At 45.7% G+C, this 19,134-nt stretch overlaps 8 protein-coding genes across 10 annotated transcripts; 2 read left to right on the forward strand and 6 right to left on the reverse strand.

The window, feature by feature from the left end:
• The first annotated feature begins 290 nt into the window (after window positions 1-290).
• Window positions 291-2,301, forward strand: LOC6632889 (methanethiol oxidase). The gene is made up of 6 exons (XM_002056153.4): window positions 291-387; window positions 485-648; window positions 749-1,218; window positions 1,281-1,773; window positions 1,829-1,954; window positions 2,028-2,301. Exons 1-6 carry the CDS (start codon window positions 291-293, stop codon window positions 2,220-2,222), a joined length of 1,545 nt encoding a protein of 514 aa, XP_002056189.3. The 3' UTR covers window positions 2,223-2,301.
• On the reverse strand, window positions 1,974-4,259 carry LOC6632890 (uncharacterized). The gene is made up of 5 exons (XM_002056154.4): window positions 4,073-4,259; window positions 3,750-4,004; window positions 3,117-3,449; window positions 2,729-3,057; window positions 1,974-2,666 (listed from the first exon to the last, which is right to left on the reverse strand). Exons 1-5 carry the CDS (start codon window positions 4,229-4,231, stop codon window positions 2,576-2,578), a joined length of 1,167 nt encoding a protein of 388 aa, XP_002056190.2. The 5' UTR covers window positions 4,232-4,259; the 3' UTR covers window positions 1,974-2,575.
• A 98-nt stretch (window positions 4,260-4,357) lies between these two features.
• LOC6632891 (uncharacterized) lies at window positions 4,358-6,464 on the reverse strand. The gene is made up of 5 exons (XM_002056155.4): window positions 6,158-6,464; window positions 5,972-6,095; window positions 5,570-5,920; window positions 4,548-4,852; window positions 4,358-4,480 (listed from the first exon to the last, which is right to left on the reverse strand). The coding sequence occupies exons 1-5, from the start codon at window positions 6,445-6,447 to the stop codon at window positions 4,423-4,425; spliced, it is 1,128 nt and encodes a 375-aa protein (XP_002056191.1). The 5' UTR covers window positions 6,448-6,464; the 3' UTR covers window positions 4,358-4,422.
• Window positions 6,462-9,423, reverse strand: Hsc70-2 (Heat shock protein 70 cognate 2). The gene is made up of 2 exons (XM_002056156.4): window positions 8,923-9,423; window positions 6,462-8,320 (listed from the first exon to the last, which is right to left on the reverse strand). The coding sequence occupies exons 1-2, from the start codon at window positions 9,094-9,096 to the stop codon at window positions 6,587-6,589; spliced, it is 1,908 nt and encodes a 635-aa protein (XP_002056192.1). The 5' UTR covers window positions 9,097-9,423; the 3' UTR covers window positions 6,462-6,586.
• LOC6632893 (small lysine-rich protein 1) lies at window positions 9,242-9,958 on the reverse strand. The gene is made up of 2 exons (XM_002056157.4): window positions 9,758-9,958; window positions 9,242-9,703 (listed from the first exon to the last, which is right to left on the reverse strand). Exons 1-2 carry the CDS (start codon window positions 9,956-9,958, stop codon window positions 9,635-9,637), a joined length of 270 nt encoding a protein of 89 aa, XP_002056193.1. The 3' UTR covers window positions 9,242-9,634.
• A 149-nt stretch (window positions 9,959-10,107) lies between these two features.
• On the forward strand, window positions 10,108-11,685 carry snk (snake). Of its 3 annotated transcripts, none has more exons than XM_015170571.3 (4): window positions 10,108-10,242; window positions 10,299-10,676; window positions 10,797-11,046; window positions 11,100-11,685. In XM_015170571.3, exons 1-4 carry the CDS (start codon window positions 10,173-10,175, stop codon window positions 11,683-11,685), a joined length of 1,284 nt encoding a protein of 427 aa, XP_015026057.1. In that variant the 5' UTR covers window positions 10,108-10,172. The 3 variants fall into 3 exon arrangements, with proteins under 3 accessions (XP_015026057.1, XP_015026056.1, XP_032289530.1); XM_015170570.3 differs by having other exon boundaries at window positions 10,797-11,042; window positions 11,100-11,280; XM_032433639.2 differs by having other exon boundaries at window positions 10,144-10,242; window positions 10,347-10,676.
• Window positions 11,686-11,693: 8 nt separating this feature from the next.
• On the reverse strand, window positions 11,694-17,853 carry ry (xanthine dehydrogenase rosy). The gene is made up of 5 exons (XM_002056159.4): window positions 17,641-17,853; window positions 13,357-15,960; window positions 12,149-13,294; window positions 11,912-12,079; window positions 11,694-11,861 (listed from the first exon to the last, which is right to left on the reverse strand). The coding sequence occupies exons 1-5, from the start codon at window positions 17,698-17,700 to the stop codon at window positions 11,811-11,813; spliced, it is 4,029 nt and encodes a 1,342-aa protein (XP_002056195.1). The 5' UTR covers window positions 17,701-17,853; the 3' UTR covers window positions 11,694-11,810.
• A 288-nt stretch (window positions 17,854-18,141) lies between these two features.
• l(3)87Df (lethal (3) 87Df) lies at window positions 18,142-19,065 on the reverse strand. Its single transcript, XM_002056160.4, has 3 exons — window positions 18,924-19,065; window positions 18,662-18,849; window positions 18,142-18,594 (listed from the first exon to the last, which is right to left on the reverse strand). Exons 1-3 carry the CDS (start codon window positions 18,951-18,953, stop codon window positions 18,480-18,482), a joined length of 333 nt encoding a protein of 110 aa, XP_002056196.1. The 5' UTR covers window positions 18,954-19,065; the 3' UTR covers window positions 18,142-18,479.
• Between the last annotated feature and the right edge of the window lie 69 nt (window positions 19,066-19,134).

A 19,134-nucleotide genomic window follows, 5' to 3' on the forward strand; every position in this document is an offset into this window, starting at 1 on the left:
CTTTATTTGTTATCACACGAGCCGAACATCAGTTCTATCATCATGATGTTTGCAAGTTTATTATATACACATTTTTTGTATATGTATGTATATAAATTCTGTTTTAATACAAAGTAAACAACATTAATTCTCTAGGGTAAGGCGTGTGTCTGATAAGTTTGATGATACACGAAATTGACTCTAGGAGAATCTTTAAGAGAGCATGATGAGAACGAAATCACATACATATACATATGTACATATGTATGTATATACGAAGCGCTCGCTCAAAACCGGCCGATAGCAAACATATGTATATATTTAAGCAAATGCTCATTCGCGTGTGTTCCAGTGCTCTGCTGTTCTTTGATCAACAACAACGTGCGAAAAATAGAATGTCGGAAAAAGGTAAGGCTCAAGTCAGGCACTTGAGCGTATTTGTTATTCTACTGATAGCTATTAATCCACATTATAATGAATTATACTGATATGGATAATTGCTAAGCTTGTTGCCATGGACCCGGTTACGCGACACCGCTGGACGCCATGAGAAGTGGACCCCGGGAGAAGCTGCTTTATACGGTGACAATTCAACCCAACTTGGATGAGCCGCATGGCGATTATCTGTCCACAATCGATGTGGACCCGGATAGTCCCACATATTGTCAGGTATTCAAATAATTTTATTATTATAGAAACTAAACAGTCAATGAATGACATCAGCTTTTGCCTTTATATATTGGTTTTAAAACATTTTGTTTATTTATAGATTATTCATCGCACCTTTTCGAACCGAAAGGGCAACGAGTTGCACCATTCGGGCTGGAATGCCTGCTCCAGCTGCTACTATGTGGACAAGAATGCAAAAAGTGTGCCAAAGAGAAATAGGCTGATATTGCCATCATTAAATTCCGATTTCATTTACGTTCTCGACGTGGCAACGGATCCACGCAAGCCCGAAATAATCAAGACCATCGACGGAGACGTATTAAAGAGCCACAATGTAACCGCACCACATACGACCCACTGCTTGGCCAATGGCAACATAATGATATCGGTAATGGGCGATGCCCAGGGCTATGCAAAGGGCGACTTTATTCTATTTGATTCCGATTTCAATTGTGTTGGCACCTGGACGAAAGGAGATCGTAAAGCGCTGTGCGGCTATGATTTCTGGTATCAGCCCTATTATGATGTGATGGTATCATCCGAATGGGGAGCACCCAATAAGTTTCGACGGTTCGTTAATGATGTGTTTTGTGTGGCCGGTGCTATGTATTTTAAATTGTGCAATATTTTAGTGGTTGGAAAGAGGAAGATTTGGATGACAAGACGCAGTATGGCTTCAGATTGAACTTTTACAAATGGTCCACGCAAACTCTATATCAAACTGTTGATCTGGGACTGGAGGGTGCTGCACCATTGGAGGTGCGTTTCATGCACGATCCAAAACGCCCGGATGGATATGTTGGATGTGGCTTAAATGCCAAGGTGTTCTATTTCAAGAAGAGAACCAACTCGGATGAGTTCGATGTGAAAAAAGTAATTGATATACCCAATAAGCTAGTGGACACTGGCAGTGGCACGGCCTCCGAAATGGGTGGCATGATTTCAGATATTATTATATCGTTGGATGATCGGTTCCTTTATGTCAACTGCTGGCGACATGGTGACCTAAGGCAATATGATATTACCAAACCAGACGAACCTAAGCTTATCTCTAGAGTCTGGCTAGGAGGCGCCATATGCAGCGATCTTCCCAATGTGATCGTAAAGGAGGACAAAGAATTGACTGTAGGTTGGCTGACAATTATATTGGCTTTGACGTACTATATTATTTTCGATTTAGGAAAGGCCACCGCCACGCTACATTAAGGGTCGTCGCTTGGAAGGAGGACCTCAGATGATGCAGCTCTCTCTGGATGGCAAACGCTTATATGTATCCTCTTCTCTATATTCACCTTGGGATAAACAGGTACACACAGACCCAAGGATTTTAAATAACAGTTTAGTGAGAGTTTTATTATATTTTTTTTGGTTTGCCCTAGTTCTATCCAAGCATGGTCTCTGCAGGGGGACATGTGTGCCTCATTGATATCGATGTGGTCAACGGTGGCATGACCCTAAATGAGGATTTCTTTGTTGACTTTGGAAAGGAGCCATATGGACCCAGTCTACCACATGAAATGCGCTACCCGGGTGGTGATTGCACCTCAGATATTTGGCTAGCCAATGATTCGTAAAATGTTATCAATATATCCAACCCATTTACCTATATTATCCAAGTTGCGCAACAAATTAAATACTTTTCTATTCCCTTCACGTACAGTTGTCTTGCGTCAGCATGTAATGCATTTGTGTGACAGTAATGACAATAAATATTAATGTAGAATATACTCAAGATCATTTAAGTGTGTTTCCCCTTATGCTAATTCAATTGGACAACAGTTGGAATTAGTGTCATTTGCTTGTAAACAATGTGGCAACGCCGCGTAGTCAATTTCTAACAACGAGTTGGCAGGCCGGAAATTTTATAAATTCGTTTTGTAACGACTTTTTCTAAGTATGTTTTTGAATAAACCGGGGTAAGTGTTAGCTAAAATAAGAATGAGGTGACAGGTAATTCATAAACTGTGTTCATAATTGTCTCAACAGGCAGGTTCAAGAAAGAATATACACGTTGAACGCTGAAATGGAATTGAGTTGAATTTTTAAATATGAAAAGAAACGTGTAAAAAATAGAACTCACTTTTTATCGCACGTGCTGTTTATAAATGACTTGGCCAAACCGTTCACAACATGACGCTGGAAGATCATGCTGTGCAACAAATATGCCAGGTTGGGTGGAATAAGCAGTTTGGCCCAGGGTATGCGCTGCACATCAGCCAGCAGCCTATTGTGTTTGGCATCCACTGAACACAGCTGTTGCCACAATACTTGAATTGCTGTGACCACGGCCAAGCACATGAAGCTTAGGGGTTTGCGATTGAACAGGACAAGGGAACCGCCACTTAGGAACGCCGCCAGCAAATTGGTGTACCTTAACTCCAATCTGCCCGCCAGCACACATTGTACTAGCTTGAATCAAAAGAAGTGCGTATTGTTATAATCGAAATTTGACGTACAGCTAATCCTACTTTGTATAACGCCATATAACCTAGCATAAAGCCGGTAGACTTGAAGTTGAGCTTCTTAAGTTCCATACGCAGTACGGCATTGAGCACATCTAAGCCCAAACCAATGCCAAGATAGGTGCGTAATTCCATGAGAGCCTGCTTAAGACGCCGCTCAGCGGACCACTCGTTGTAGTCCAGCGGCATCCGGGCTGGCTTGATGAACCAGAAACCAGAATAACCATGTGCCTGTTGCTGCCGCAGTACGACAAGCGAGCACAGCATGAATATCAGAGTCTGAGCCGGCCGAGAGTGCACCAGGCTGACATCCAGCTGACGTAGTACGGCCTCCATAGCCTGGAATACAGAAATAATGAAAGCTAGTCTGACAAGTAACAAAGAAGGGTATCCTCCAAATCTATTATCGACTAGACAAAATCAATCTTTAACGAGCTCATCAAAAGCAGTTGAAGTATAATCTTTTTATGAGTTGATGACTTGCTTTAAAAAATATATTTCCAAGGCATGAACTCTCAAAAGATCCCAAGCAAGACCATGAAGATCAGGGCTAAATTCGAGGTTGTATATTGCACAAGCCGAATATACCCTTAATCACTTTGTGAACAGAGTATGCGAAACGCTTGAGCCCACACTTACCGCATGCGTGACGCCCGTCACATAGAACTGCAGCACTTTGGGTGGCGCCCACCAGGTGAGCTGCGAGGCCAGATAGCAGGGTATAAACGGTGTGTATAGGTAAATGTAACGTCCGTTTAGTCGCCGAAAGATGCATAACAAGTAGATTGTGAAGGCGTTTATGGCCGAGACGAAATGCGTCGTTTCCAAATAGTTTTTCACTGTAGCCCACAGACGACGTTTAGTTTGCCGGCGCCAATTGAAAATTAATGGAAACTGCAGCAAGACAAAAGACAATATTGTATGGGGTATTCCGGATTGGGGGAGATTGTGAATGGACACACCAACAAGACTGGCAAGTAATATTTGGCACTGGACACATGATTGCGATACAGGTTCCAGAACAGGGCCTCCGTGCAGCTCTGATCCGGCAGGCTATGCAAAATGTGTCCACAATGCAAGCGATTGATTGGAGGCCCGAATAACTTGCTGGGTGAAACCATTTTGCGGTGACGTTACCTTTGCGACTGACTCCCAGGCAGGCCCTATATGCGTCTAGAATGCGCTACACGAGCCGCCGCTGCGGTTCAAATTGAAGGTTAATATGCAAATGCCATAGTTAAAATGCATTGATATTTATATATGTATATATTTCGATATATGTAAAGCGATCTAATTACAGTAATAATTCAAATCAGACACATCTTCCAGCCAGCTGCAGCTGCTCGAGACGTTTGCCAATGTTGCCGGCACTGTTTCCGTTTGAAAGAAAAGTAATCTATAAGAGCAGCAAAGGATGAAGTCATCCAAAGAACTTACTAATTGGCCGTGGTGCTGTCAATAATGATGCCCGTCAAGGCGCTAACCCTTTTCGGCTGGAATGCATATGTGTGTATTAGATAGGCCAGGGCCAGGGGATACAGTAGATCGCTATAGCCGAAACGTGCTTGCCGCCGTTGGCTCTTGACTCTGCCCCATAGCGTGCGACCCGCTTCCAGCAGGGCATAGCTCAGAATGGTTAGTTTTGGACAGCACGCAAAGCTGAGGCCGGCCAGAAAGCTGGACACGATTTGCTGTAGTGTTTGGCCGACATCTGCTCTACTCTGCATAGAGCATAGGGTAATCTAAAAAAAGACAAGTAAGAGGTTCTAGTCGGGAACTCCCGATGTCGATTTATATCGATCGCTTGGGAACGAAACAAACTCGAGCTGTGCAGGCACTAGAAGGACCAACAGCTAAAATTTCAAGGCTCTAACTCTTATAGGTTTTGAGTTCCTTGCGTTCATACATACGGACCGACAGATGGACAGACGGGGGGACGGACGAACGGACAGACAGACGGACAGCTTTGCTGCTGATCAAGAATATATATACTTGATGCGATGCTTCCTTCTGCTGGTTACATACATTTGCACAAAAACATGATACCCTTTTTTACCCATTTTCAATGGGTGCAGGGAACAAAATGAAAATGCTTTTAATAATAAGTGCTCTAAAGCGGTAGAGTGAACGACTTAGCGATACCCAGTAATCTTTACTTTTACCCTTTTGAAAACAAGAATATATTGTTTTTTTTTTTTAATTGAATGGGAATGGCTGAAGTGAAATATTCTGGATCTGTTTGTGCCTTCAAACTTAATATGCTAATTTTAAATTATTTAAGCTTCAGGAAATGCTTTAAGATCTTTAGCTAAAAATCGAAAATAAAGATTTGATAATCTCTGCCAGACAGACGGACGGTCGGAGGCGACAAACAGGCATATCCTTCTTGCATACTGCATTTCCGACAAATCCTATATACCCTTTTATAAAATCTCAATATAAATATAGCTATGTATTACCCGATAGATGCCCACGTAGCAGCCCAGCCAAGTCATAGTTTCCAGTCGCAGCTGCTTCAACTGCCAGTGACCCGTTTTCACGCAGGACGTCACTGCCTTGAAGATGTCCAGGGCGAGGCCAATGAGCAGATACTTACGCATGCCCTGGACAACATATCGAGTGCTGTCCAAGTGGGTTTCCGGGCGAAGGCAATCGGGCGTCAGAAACCAGAAGCCATTGTGCCAGCAGCGCTGCTTGCCCAGCATAATGATAGCGCTGGAGCCCATGAAGAGCAGCGTTTGCAGGCAACGAGACGTGGCCACCAGTTTGGTCAGAGGATTGGCGCGCTGCACCAGCAGGCTTTCGATGAACTAAAAGGATTGGATAAAGCACTCAGAGTTCACTCCCAATGGTCCACTCACAGCTTGAAAGATGGCCGTATGCTGCAGTTGCTTCACGCGTCTGGGCACCAGGGCAATAAAAGCGCCACCCAACATGGCCGGCACAAAGAGCAGCGTGTGCGGCCGGAACTCGCCCAGCAACTGGCTGCATGCACGAGAGGAATAAGATAGAGGGCTGTTCAAGTGAAAAAACCTTGTTCATACTACCGCAGCAGACACATGAATGTGGCTATGAGGCAGCCATTGACCAATCCACCAAACACCAGCTGTGCATGGTACCACACTGCAGCACGGAGCAGCTGCTCCACTTGGACGCCACGCAGCGCCTGCTTTAGCAGCTGCAGCATGGCCACTGGCAAATAATACTTGGCATTTGAGCACGCAAAGCGCCACAGATTATGCCAGGCGGCACGCCCACAGCTGTGCGGATGCAGCAGCTCATTGCAGCTGCGCCAGCTGAGTTGCTCCACGAAAGCTGGCTTGCTCGGTGCGACCATTAAAACACGACTGAATATAGGTGACCCCACCACCACCACCTGGTTGCGTACATAATGAACTGTTATTTAACGTAACATTTGCATAAATTCAAAATACATATTCAATACAATTGTTGCTCGTGCCGGCCAGTCACTCAACTCAGTCCACCTCTTCGACGGTGGGGCCGGTGCTGCTGCCGGCGGCTGATTTTCCCTTGGGCGGCTGACCACCGCCATGTAGCTTGGACATGATGGGACTGCAAACGCGCTGGCATTCCTTCAGGTGATGCTCGTATTCCTCCTTTTCGGCCAGGGTATTGCTGTCCAGCCAGGCTGTTTCTTTGCTGCACTTGTCCCGCACCTTCGATTTGTCGGCTTCGTCCAGAGTGCCGGCGGGCGCCTCATCCACGGCCTGCTTGCAGCCATAGATGTAGCCTTCGAGTGTGTTGCGTGCAACGACACGCTCCCGCTGGCGATCGTCCTCGTCCTTGTATTTCTCCGCCTCGGAGAGCATGCGATCAATCTCAGCCTTGGACAGGCGTCCCTTATCATTTGTGATGGTTATCTTCTCGGATTTGCCTGTGCTGTTATCCTTAGCGCTGACATTCAGAATGCCATCGGCATTCAGGTCAAAGGTCACATCGATTTTGGGCACGCCCCGCGGCGCTGGCGGTATGCCAGTCAAATTGAATGTGCCCAGCAGATTGTTATCCTTGGTCATGGCGCGCTCACCCTCATACACCTGAATGGTAACCGCGTTCTGGTTGTCGCTGTACGTGGTAAACGTCTGCTGCTGCTTGCAGGGAATGCGTGCATTGCGCTCCACCAGTTTGGTCATCACACCGCCGGCCGTCTCAATGCCCAGCGATAGCGGCGCCACATCGACCAGTAGCAGATCCTGGATCTGTGAGCTGCCCACGCCTGTGAGTATGGCCGCTTGAACGGCGGCGCCATAGGCTACCGCCTCATCGGGATTAATGGACAAATTGAGCTGCTTGCCGCCAAAGAAGTCCTGCAGCAGACGCTGGATCTTCGGTATGCGCGTGGAGCCACCCACCAGGACCACATCGTGTATGGCCTTCTTGTCCATTTTGGCATCGTTCAGGGCACGCTCCACCGGCTCTATGGTCGAGCGGAAAAGATCCATGTTCAGCTCCTCGAAGCGTGCACGCGATATCTTTGAATAGAAATCAATGCCCTCATGCAGTGCATCAATCTCCAATGAGGCTTCCGTGCTGGAGGAGAGCGTCCGCTTGGCCCGCTCGCAGGCAGTACGCAGCCGGCGCAGAGCACGCACATTGCTGGTAATGTTGCTTTTATGCTTCCGTTTAAACTCTTCCACAAAGTGATTGACAAGTCGATTGTCAAAGTCCTCGCCGCCCAGATGTGTATCGCCCGCAGTGGCCTTGACCTCGAACAGCGAACCCTCATCGATGGTCAGTATGGAGACATCAAAGGTGCCGCCGCCCAAATCAAATATCAACACATTACGCTCCCCCTTTAGGTTCTTGTCCAGGCCATAGGCTAGGGCGGCAGCCGTCGGCTCATTGATGATTCGGAGCACATTCAAACCGGCTATGGAGCCGGCATCTTTAGTGGCCTGACGCTGTGAATCATTGAAATATGCCGGCACTGTGATAACCGCATCCTTCACCTTGCCGCCCAGATAAACCTCGGCGATTTCACGCATCTTGGTCAATACCATAGAGCTGACCTCCTCGGGGGCAAAACGCTTACGTTCACCTTTGAACTCGACCTCAATTTTTGGCTTGCCCCCATCGTTGATCACCTTGAAGGGCCAATGTTTCAGATCCTCCTGTATCTTACGGTCATCGAACTTGCGTCCAATTAAACGCTTCGCATCGAAAACCGTATTCTTGGCATTCATCGCCACCTGAAATCGTATGGGAAATATGGGCGTGGTTAAGCAATTAGTCAGCCAAATATCTATTTTTAAGAGGCCAACTGTTAGGATGCTCCCCATATATTCTGTTGAATTTCATATATTTATAAACATATGCAAACATATTTATAAGAAGATATGTACGTGTTTCAATTAAATTACTTATAGACGCAGTCATCTGTTTGGCAATACATAAATACAGTAAAAACTCGTGAGCAAACACTCGCGGTACAGGAAGGATGGGGATTGACGCTTAACCGATATGCCAAAGGAACACCAAAAACTAAGGATGGCTTTTTATGTTAATGGTAAATAATTTGAACGATTGATAACTTTTTGAATTTAGATTTCAAAGTTCAATTTTTTTCCGTTAGAAAATTCATGTCTGCAACTGCTCAAATAAACGTCCGTCGCATGGAGATCGATTTTTCCGAAAAAGTAATGAAAAAAATTGGAACTGTGGACCTGTTGTTCATTAGCAAAGCTTTCACTGTACACACACGCACGCCCATATACATGCTCTGCGCTCATATTTGGCCAATTATGGCCAGCCACATTTGGTGTCAAGTGCAACATGAACAACGTTTACTCACCTGATTCTTAGCGGCATCGCCAATAAGGCGTTCCGTTTCATTAAAGGCCACATACGATGGCGTTGTGCGATTGCCCTGATCATTGGCAATAATTTCCACTTTATTGTTCTGCCAGACACCCACGCAGGAATAGGTTGTGCCCAGATCGATGCCAATTGCCGGTGCTTTTGCCATGTTTTGTCCAACACTGATCCAAGCGCTTTGTTAACGATGACGATGACGTCACAATGATCCGCTTACTGCCAGAGATGCCGCCCAACTGAATCGTGTGCCCGCACGACTCTCGGATTTTTATGGTGCAATCTTTGCGCTAGTCGCCTTCAAAGATTTTTTGGCAATTCTACAAAACGAGTCTAAATGTGTTTTGTGTGTGTTTGTTTTTTTTTTGTTATTTGTAATTTTCACACGCCGACAATTTTGATATGGTTTTGTATTTTGGAGATTTTGACGTTTGTTCTAGAAAGTGTTGATGCTGACGTTTGGCGTTGAGAAATTGTTTTTGGTTCTAAATTGATGATGACGACTTGGACTGGTATAAATAGGAAAACAGGTAAAGATATTATTGCCCTTTTACAGTTTTGCAGTTGAGACGTATTTATGAATGAAAAGCGTGTACAAAATCTCAATCGAATGAATTTAACGTATTGTTGTTAGTTTTATAAATAAATCAATACAGTCATACACGAATCATATTTATATTTGAAAGTGTTTCTCAACGCTTGCCCTTTTTCTTCTTCTTTTGTCCATCCGGCCAAGGAAATCCACGAGTTTTTAGCACGTCCTGCAAAAACATCATCAATTAAATGTAGTTTATTTATTTCTGTTGATATCCCACCTGCACATTGTGGCACACATAGTAGGCATTTTCCATTGCGGCATCATTAAATATATCACAGCCGATGGACTTGCCCACACCACCTTTTTTCTTAGTGCCACCAACGCCTTCCTTCTTTTTCTTATCATCGCCTTCGCCACTTCCCGCGTTGCTAGATGTAGAATCTTTACTATTTCGTTTCTTTTTACTTTTGCCGGCCATTGCAATTTTCGAAAAATACCGAGGCTGCCCTATCGATTTAATAAAAAAGCTGCATGGCAACGCTTTACACTGGCTCCTGATTAGAGTGCCGTTTGGGAGTTTGTCGCGCTTTACAGCACTGTCCACATGGCGCGTTTGCTGACCAGCTGGATTACGTTATTTACATGTTTACAAATGTACAAGAATCAAAACAAATGAAACGACAAATGCAGAAATGCCAATTTTGTCAACAATTATAAGCCTAGAACTCATGTTATTTCTTCTGCTAACACATACGTTAAGTGGTAATAAAAGTGGATATATGGAATACTTAATGCCTATTTAAATGTTTAGTTTTCAGCAGCCTTTGAGATAGTCAATTACCAAACGACAAAATATACGTTTCCAGAACTTTGGCCGCAGGAGGCGGCTGCATCCGACGCCGCCGCATCTAAGAGGGAAAAGCAAACTGAACCGTCGGATAGCTCCTTTAAATTTGACAACGATGATGAGCTGCAGTCTGGAGCGGCAAAGCCGCTACAAGAGGGCGCCTTTTGCCGGCGCAGCTTTGATGGGCGCAGCGGCTACTGCATCCTGGCTTACCAGTGCCTTCATGTCATACGCGAATATCGCGTGCACGGCACACGTATTGACGTTTGCACGCATCGTAACAACGTGCCGGTCATTTGTTGTCCATTGGCCGACAAGCATGTTCAGGCACAGCGCATAAGTGCCACAAGTAAGTTGGTCCAGCCAGTGTTGCCAATTTAGATATTTTCTAGCTGTATTTGGAGAGAGAGCTCCTTAGCCTTTTAAAGATTATTTAGCTATTTTTTTCAAACTGCCTGTCAATTTTTAGAATGCCAGGAGTACAACAGCGCCACCAGGGATCTGCGTCTGGGCGACACTGGACGCAGCTTCTCAGGCAAACAGTGTGTGTCCAGTGTGCCGTTGATAGTGGGTGGCACGCCCACACTGCATGCCCTTTTTCCACATATGACTGCATTGGGTTGGACGCAAAGCGACGGTGACATCAAATGGGGCTGTGGCGGGACGCTGGTCAGTGAGAATTATGTGCTCACGGCGGCACACTGCGCCACATCGGGTAGGTGAGTGGCAAGACCCCAGAAGACCCGACTTACATTGTTTTTTTTCATTTTAGTAAACCACCAGACATGGTGCGACTGGGCGCACAGCAACTAAATGTGACCACTCCCTGGCAGCAAGACATTAAAATACTTATAATTATACTGCATCCAAAGTATCGATCGTCTTCCTACTACCATGACATAGCGCTGCTCAAGTTGACCAAACGCGCCAAACTGTCGGAGAATGTGCGTCCAGCCTGCTTGTGGCAAATGCCTGAACTGCACATTCAGTCTGTGGTGGCCACTGGCTGGGGACGTACTGAGTTTCTAGGCGCCAAGTCCAATACGTTGCGCCAGGTAGATCTAGACATGATAAAGCAACAGCGTTGCAAGCAAATCTATCGCAAGGAACGACGTCTGCCAAATGGAATCATTGATTCCCAGTTTTGCGCTGGCTATTTGCCGGGCGGCAAGGACACATGTCAGGGCGACTCGGGCGGACCACTGCATGCCATATTGCCCGAAAACAATTGTGTGGCCTTTGTCGTGGGCATTACATCATTTGGCAAATTCTGTGCCTCGCCCAATGCACCAGGCGTCTACACCAAGTTGTTTTCCTACCTGGACTGGGTGGAGAGAATTGTGTTTAAGAAGCATTAGATACTATATAACAACTATTCAATTAGAACTATAATTTAAGTAATTATTAATTATAATCATTATTGTACTGTACACATTTAAATATTTCTATATGAGAAATGTATGTATATGGGCACTGTCCACTGTTATGGCACTATATTCCAGGGCGTATAGGTGCCCGCCTCTGGCATTTCAAGCTGAAATGCATAAAGAATTAGTTTTATTCAACTGAGTGGAACGGACTTACCAGTTGAGTAAATTGATCCTGGCAGGCCATGCGTATGCGTGCCGAGGTGGCAGGCGCCTCCAAATTGAAATCGGGATTCAAGCCTTGCCCTAAGCGGGCCGCAGCAATGGCTTCTTTGATGGCAAAAAAGGCTGAGCTGCCTATGAAAAGCGGAGGTTCGCCAACGGCCTGAAAGTTGAACAAATGGGATGTAAATATATGTATATATATACGCGTACGGGCTACCAAATGCCTCACCTTTGATGAATAAACAGCGCGTGGATTGGGTGCACCGGTGAGCAGGCTAACATTAAACTCGCCGGGTATATCTGCAAAGCCAGGCAGTTTGTACATGCCCGGTCCCCGAGAGTAGAGCATGCCCTGCGGCGAGTACATCAGCTCCTCGAGTGTGAACAGCCCATAGCCCTGCATGAAGGCGCCTTCAATTTGACCAATATCAATGGCTGGGTTAATGCTCGAGCCAATGTCCATCACAATGTCCGTGCTGAGCACCTGGTGATCGCCCGTCAAGCAGTCAATCTCCACAACAGACACGCCCACACCATTTGTATAGTAGCTGTAGGTGCGCGCATTGGGATTTGTTACTGGATGATAGCCTATGTCCGGTATAGCATAGAAACCTGTAGCCGATAGGCTGACACGATCGAAATATGCCTTGTTGATCCACTCCTGCCAGGTGCCCGTGGGCAGCGCCTGCTTAATTGGCGCCAGGCGCTTGTTAATCTTCTCGCAAGCATCGAGCACGGCCATGCCGTTCAGATCGGACCCAACACTGGCCGCCGTGGGCGAGGTATTGGGCACCTTATCCGTGGATGTCTCCGAGATGTGTATTAGCTCAATGGGTATGCCCAGGGCTCGGGCAGCACACTGTAGCATCTTGGTATGCAAGCCCTGTCCAATTTCCACACCGCCATGCGACAACAGTACCGAGCCATCCCCATAGATGTTAATTAGAGCGCCACCCTGATTCAAATGCATGACGCCAAAGGAAATGCCATATTTGGTGGGCACCAAGGCTATGCCACGTTTGCGCCAGCGATGCTCCCGATTGAAGCGCGCTATCTCCGCTTGCTTCTGGTGGTAGCGCGACTGCTGAAGGCAATCCGCAAAGCAACGCTCGATGGGAAAACGCTCCAGCTGCTGATTGTAGTGTGTATAGTCGCCGGTTTTGTAGAAATTCAGCTGCATCACATCCAGCACATCACGGCCAACAATCCGGGCCACATCCCTAATGATGTGCTCGCCGGCGAACATGCCCTGGGGTCCACCAAAGCCGCGAAAGGCCGTATTCGAGGGCAGATTGGTTTTGCACACCCAACCGCCCACACGTACATTCGGAATGCGGTAGCAGTTCTCAAAGTGATACATGGCGCGCTCCAGGACCTGTTTGGAAATGATGCCAGTGAGCATATATACCAAGCAGAAACATGCCATATACTACTCACCGAAAAGGACAAATCCATGGACCAGCCAGCATTGTTGTAGCACTCAATCTCACAGGCCGTGATGAGGCCCTCACGGCTGAAGCCCACTTTATATTTGAAGAGGAACGGATGCCTTGTGCCGGTGATTAGCATATCCTCATCACGATCCAGCATGCAACGAACAGGCCGACGCAGCCGGTAGGCAGCCAGGGCCACGGGCAATGCCACCGAAATGCCACGGGATTCCTTGCCACCAAAACCGCCGCCCAGACGCTTGGCGCGGCACACAACCCGATGGGCAGGCAGATTGACAACATGCGCCACCAGCTTTTGCACCTCCGATGGATGCTGTGTGGAGCAGTACAATTCCAGTTCATCGCTGTCGCGGATCATAGCCACCGCTGCATGAGTCTCCAAATAAAAATGCTCCTGGCCGCCCATGCGGCAGCTGCCCTCGTACACATGATCCGCCTCGGCAAAGGCCGACGCCACATCGCCCTTGGTCACATAGCGTGGATAGTCGGGATAATACGACTGATGCTCGATGGCCTGCTCGATGGTGACAATCACTGGCTGCAGCTCCTCATACTCCACGCGCACCAGCCGAGCGGCGCGTTGGGCTAACGTTTGATTCTCGGCAGCTATAGCGCCAACAATTTGGCCATAGCAATGCACCTGGCCAGCGGCAAAGACGTGCTCATCATGGAATACCGGGCCCACCTCGTTCTCGTGCTCTGTCAAATCATTGGCGCTGAAAAAGGCATGTACTCCGTTCAAGGCCAACGCCTCGCTGGCATCCAGCTTGATTATACGGGCGTGTGCCTTGGTGCTCAGCACAAAACCCAAATATAGCTCGCCGTCCATGCGTGGTATGTCATCCGTGTAGATGGCCTCGCCAGTGGCCTGCTTCAGGGCAGCTGCATGCACCTTGGGCTTGCCAATCGGATCCTGAGTGGGCTGTTCGCTGGCAACACGCTCAAACAGCTGGGCGCTGCGCAAGACGGGAGTGTGAAAGCTATCGGCGCCGCTCAGCTCCGCCTTGGGCACAGCATCCGGCGGCATAATGCCAGCATCGCACAGCTTTCGGCTGATAGCCAAATAGGATTTGAAGAACAAGCTGACCACCAGGGCACGTCGATAGGCTATCATGCCGCCCGGCGCCGAGGCGTCCAAGGGCAGCTCAGCGCACAGGCTTTCCGCCACCCGCTCGACCAGCGCTTGATTCCATGACTGACCCACCATCAGGTCAGCAGTGCGTGGCGCTAGCACCGTGGTGGGTGCCATGCCACCGAATGCCATTTGTATGCGCTGCACCACATTGGAGCCGGGCTCGAAGCTGACATTCACGGCCGCATTCACGATGGCTATGTCATCGTCACGCCGGCGCGCCTGCTTGAATGCCACCACATGCTGATCCGGCTTGGTCTTCTGGAAGTGTATGCCCAACAGAATCTCTTGCGGTTGTATGACATTGCGTCGATAGCCAGTAAAGAAGCCGCTGCCCATGTTGACCGAACGCCTGCCCCCAACCAGACTGGCCACTTCCAGGCGGGCACCAGCCGCAGTTAGCACGGGATTCATATCGGAGATGGGACTGCCAGTCATGATGTTCCCGCCCAAGCAGGCCACATTGCGTATCTGTTTGCCGGCAAAATAGTGCAGCATGTCCACGGCGCACTGGAAGAAGCGTGTCTGTGACTCCGGCAGCTCCTCGATGCGCTTGCGCAGATATGCATCGATTTCCATGAGACTGACGGCGGCACCAAAGTAAATGCTCTCGTCCGATTCACGCAGCTCCAAGAGCTCGGGCACTTTGGTGGGATTGATGAGCACGGGATAGAGGAAGTGTTTGAATTTAACCTCCACACCCACCTCTGTGTTGCCCACAATTAGCTTGGCAGCCGGATGGTCAGCTTTCAGTTGGAGCAGCTCCTGCAGTTGGATCGGTCGATGCCAGGTAACGCGATCCGAGCGAAAGATGAGGCTCTCCTCATCATACGCCGCTGTTAGCTGCAGCTCCGGTGGAAAGATGGGCTCCTGACTGGGATCGAAGGGCTGGAATTCGCTGCGCTCGAAGAGCTTGTCATCAGTTTTAGCCGCATCGCCGCCATCTCCTCCGCAACCATTGCCATTTACACGACAACACTTGTCACCCATGCCGCAGGCAAACTCCTTGGTGAATGTCTTGTAGCCCTCCAATATGGGACGATAGCCGGTGCAGCGGCACAAGTTACCTTGAAAAGCCACCTCCAGATCGCGCATTGTGGGCTGTGCCGCATTGCGCAGCAGGGCATACATGGACATCACAATGCCCGGCGTGCAGAAGCCGCACTGCGAGCCATGCGCCTTGGCCAGACGCTCCTGTGCCGGATGCAGACGTGTCCGCGTACTACCAATTCCCTCCACAGTGGTCACAGCGCAGCCATGCATGGCACACACTGGCGTCAGGCAGGCATTAACTGCCAAATGGTGTATCTTTTTGCTGCTACGCTCCAGCCGGGAGATCATCACGGTGCACGCGCCACATCCGCCCTCGCCGCAGCCCAGCTTGGTGCCGCACAGGCGCAGCTTCTCGCGCAGGTAGCTGAGCAGGGTGCATTCCGGATCAGGATTGGGATCAATTACCTGTAAATTTCAAATATATGGAAGACGTATGTAATCAGAGCCTGGCTTCATTATTGTTCAAAAATGAGGTGCACGTGTGAAACCTTAAGCGGAGCTTAAGCGAACTATCTATACCCTAAACTTTTTACAAACTTTGATTGTAAATTACCTTTTTAACAGTTACTTATAAATAAAAGAGTTAACTGGAGCGCTAATCGTGGGTATACGACTAGGAGATACCCTATACACAGCTACGAGTAGTCGCAATCCCAAAAACAAAGCTATTTATTAAATTTAATTTAATTTAAATTTAAATTTAATTTATGCTACTCGTCTTTTTAATCTTAATTAAATGAAATCAATTTAATCATGAGTGCATGTATTATTATTATTTATGGATTGAGATTCCTCCTGCAGTTAGTTACGTGTATTTGCACAGCTGCATTATACCCTATATATGCCAATTGCAGGGTATAAAAACAACTGCTTATATAATTTTCAACTGACAACCCAAGCGTTCTCAACTTATCCAACCGGTTTCAACTTATGTAGTGTGCCAAGTTTTATCAACATAAATATGTAGCTTTCAAAGATAGAGGAACAGGCAAACATGGAACTCAGTTGGTCGTTCCGTTAAAAATAAATATGTATATACATTGACTTTATAGGCTCGTATGCAAATATTGTGCATAGAAACTTTATAGGCAAAAGAGTCAGAGTTAATTGAAACCAAAAATTATATATGTATATTAAAAAAGATAAATTAAAAATAAATTAAATATTTATAGTTGGCACACGAGGCGCGGGCTAAGTTTAACCAACTATTTAAAAATGACCAATCATTTAATCGCTAAACAATTAAAATATGAAAATTACAACTCTTGTTAAATTAATTAATTTTTGCATTCAAATTGGTTTTTGTACGTTACATCGTTTCCAGCCCTCAACTTTTCAAATGTTCTGCTATCTGTTGTTATCAGGCGAGGCACTAGAAAAACAACACGCGCGAATTGATTGCATTTCTGCTTAGTGCGATTATCATAATAGTTGCATACAAATGTATATTGCATATAGTATATAAATTGTTTTTACTTGCTAAAGCCTATTTATGACACCTAGCCAAATACAGCTAAAGTTCTTAGTTGCATTCTGGAATTTGTATAAATTAATGTTGCTCTGTTTACCCGTTTAATCTAATCGCATGTTTTGCTTTAAAATAAAAATGCATAAAATAATCTTATCTCGTAAGATTTTAAATGAAATATAGTTTAATTTAGGATACAGCAACAGCTATGCTATATAAAGTTCATATCTTTATTATTGCTGAAACACGCGCAATTGTATATGTTTTTGAAAGGAATTTTACAACAATTTGATAAGCTGTGACGATGCCCCCCTCTTAGAAAAAAAAAACAAAAAACAATGACCCCATATTGTGGGTCAATTGTTATCAGCAACACAATCGCAATCAATTTAATAAAAAATAACGCTCGATCTGCTCAATTGCATGAGAAACATGCCTTGAATAACTGGCATTGGAATGCAATTAAAAAAATGGTTGTTGAATTTTAAATCGAAATTGATGAAATTAGTTTTTTTCCGAGAAAAACAACCAAAGCACTGTCTCAGTTTTATAAAAAAAAAATCAAAATATGTTTATTGTTGCTTAAACCTGTTTTTTTTTTTTAGTTTAAGTTTTACCTTTTTTCCGTTTACAAAAAACACTAAAACAGAAGTTGATGTTGTTGCAGTCTTTGACATTGTACAGGAAATAACTGTGTATACTTTAAAAGTTATTAGTTGCTTTTATAGATATATAATCTTTCTGGGCGCAAAATTAAAACGAGAACTAATTGCCTGTGGCCTGACAGTTCCCACACACTCACAGACACGACCTGCTCGAGCAAGTAACGAATTCGTTCTGACGCTGAGGCGCGGCAATTCTGAGATTAGAACCGAACGACACCACTTAACAGGGTCGAGATTGTGTCTCATATGAATGGAGAGGTTTCATCAAAGTATATCGCACAACCGAGTGGTTATCATCTACCTGATGGGTAGCTCGTTTAAAAGTAATTAGGCGCATAAATGTTTCTTTTTAAAGGTGGCAAATAAAATGTAATTAACAGAGGCAATAACAATTACTAACAGTATTCCCTATAACAGCAAATTGCAGGTGTTTTAACTACTTCAGTTGGTCAATTCATTAAACAAATTTACATAATTTATTACTCTTAAACTAACATACATGTATATATGCCCCAAGTTTTGTTTGAACATGAGACAGCCAATACACATTTGTATTTTGCACTTAAATATGTCACAAGTTTAGCTTATTGCTCTAAGGTGGTTTAAATACATGTATGTAAAAAAACAAAGTATCTCAATGTTAAGAATCTAGCAGACATTTACATATGTTAAATTATGCAAATATGTATGTGCATTTAACAATGATTCAGCTACAATTTTTCTTAATGTATCTAAAGGTTTACACTGCTTCGTCGAACTGTTTATATATGTATCCATAAGTAGAATCAATGTTACGCAGATTTAATATCCAAGTCACGCTCTACTGTTGTGCCCTCGTACAAGGCCTGCCGGCGCATTGCCTCCCGCAGCTGTTGCTGCTCAAAGCGCCGCACCGACCACTGATACCTGTCGAATAGCGTTTGATAAGATTGTAGCGCACTTAGAACCAATCGCGGTAACAATGACAACTCACCTGCATGCCATCCAATAGACCATTGTGCCACAAAAGAAGGAGCCAAAGCCAATGTGTGTGGCCAAATGGGGGCGGGAGGTGCCTAAAAATGCTAAAACACCGACGCCTATGCCGCCGCTGATGCCATACAAAAAACTGTTACGAAAGCACGGTATCTGCGCCACATCGCGGCCAAAAATAAAGAAGCTCTGTCCCGTAAAATACATAAATTCATTTTCATTTCACATAAGTTTCAAATGTATAATTTTATTTTTAATATCACCTTGCTTGGCTCCTCTACGTCGTCTGACATTGTTTATAAACTAATATTCAATTTAAAATTGTTTTCAACAGCAAAATGCGTACAAAACGCGGCGAACAGCTGTTTATGAACAGTGTTGCCCTAGTGCGACAAGGTAAAATTACAAAATTGTTTGTCAAGCTGCTGACATCATGCAATAAATGTATATTTGGTACAAATGCTTGACTTAAAA

This window comes from Drosophila virilis, chromosome 2 (assembly GCF_030788295.1).
Source record: "Drosophila virilis strain 15010-1051.87 chromosome 2, Dvir_AGI_RSII-ME, whole genome shotgun sequence".
NCBI lineage: Eukaryota > Metazoa > Arthropoda > Insecta > Diptera > Drosophilidae > Drosophila > Drosophila virilis.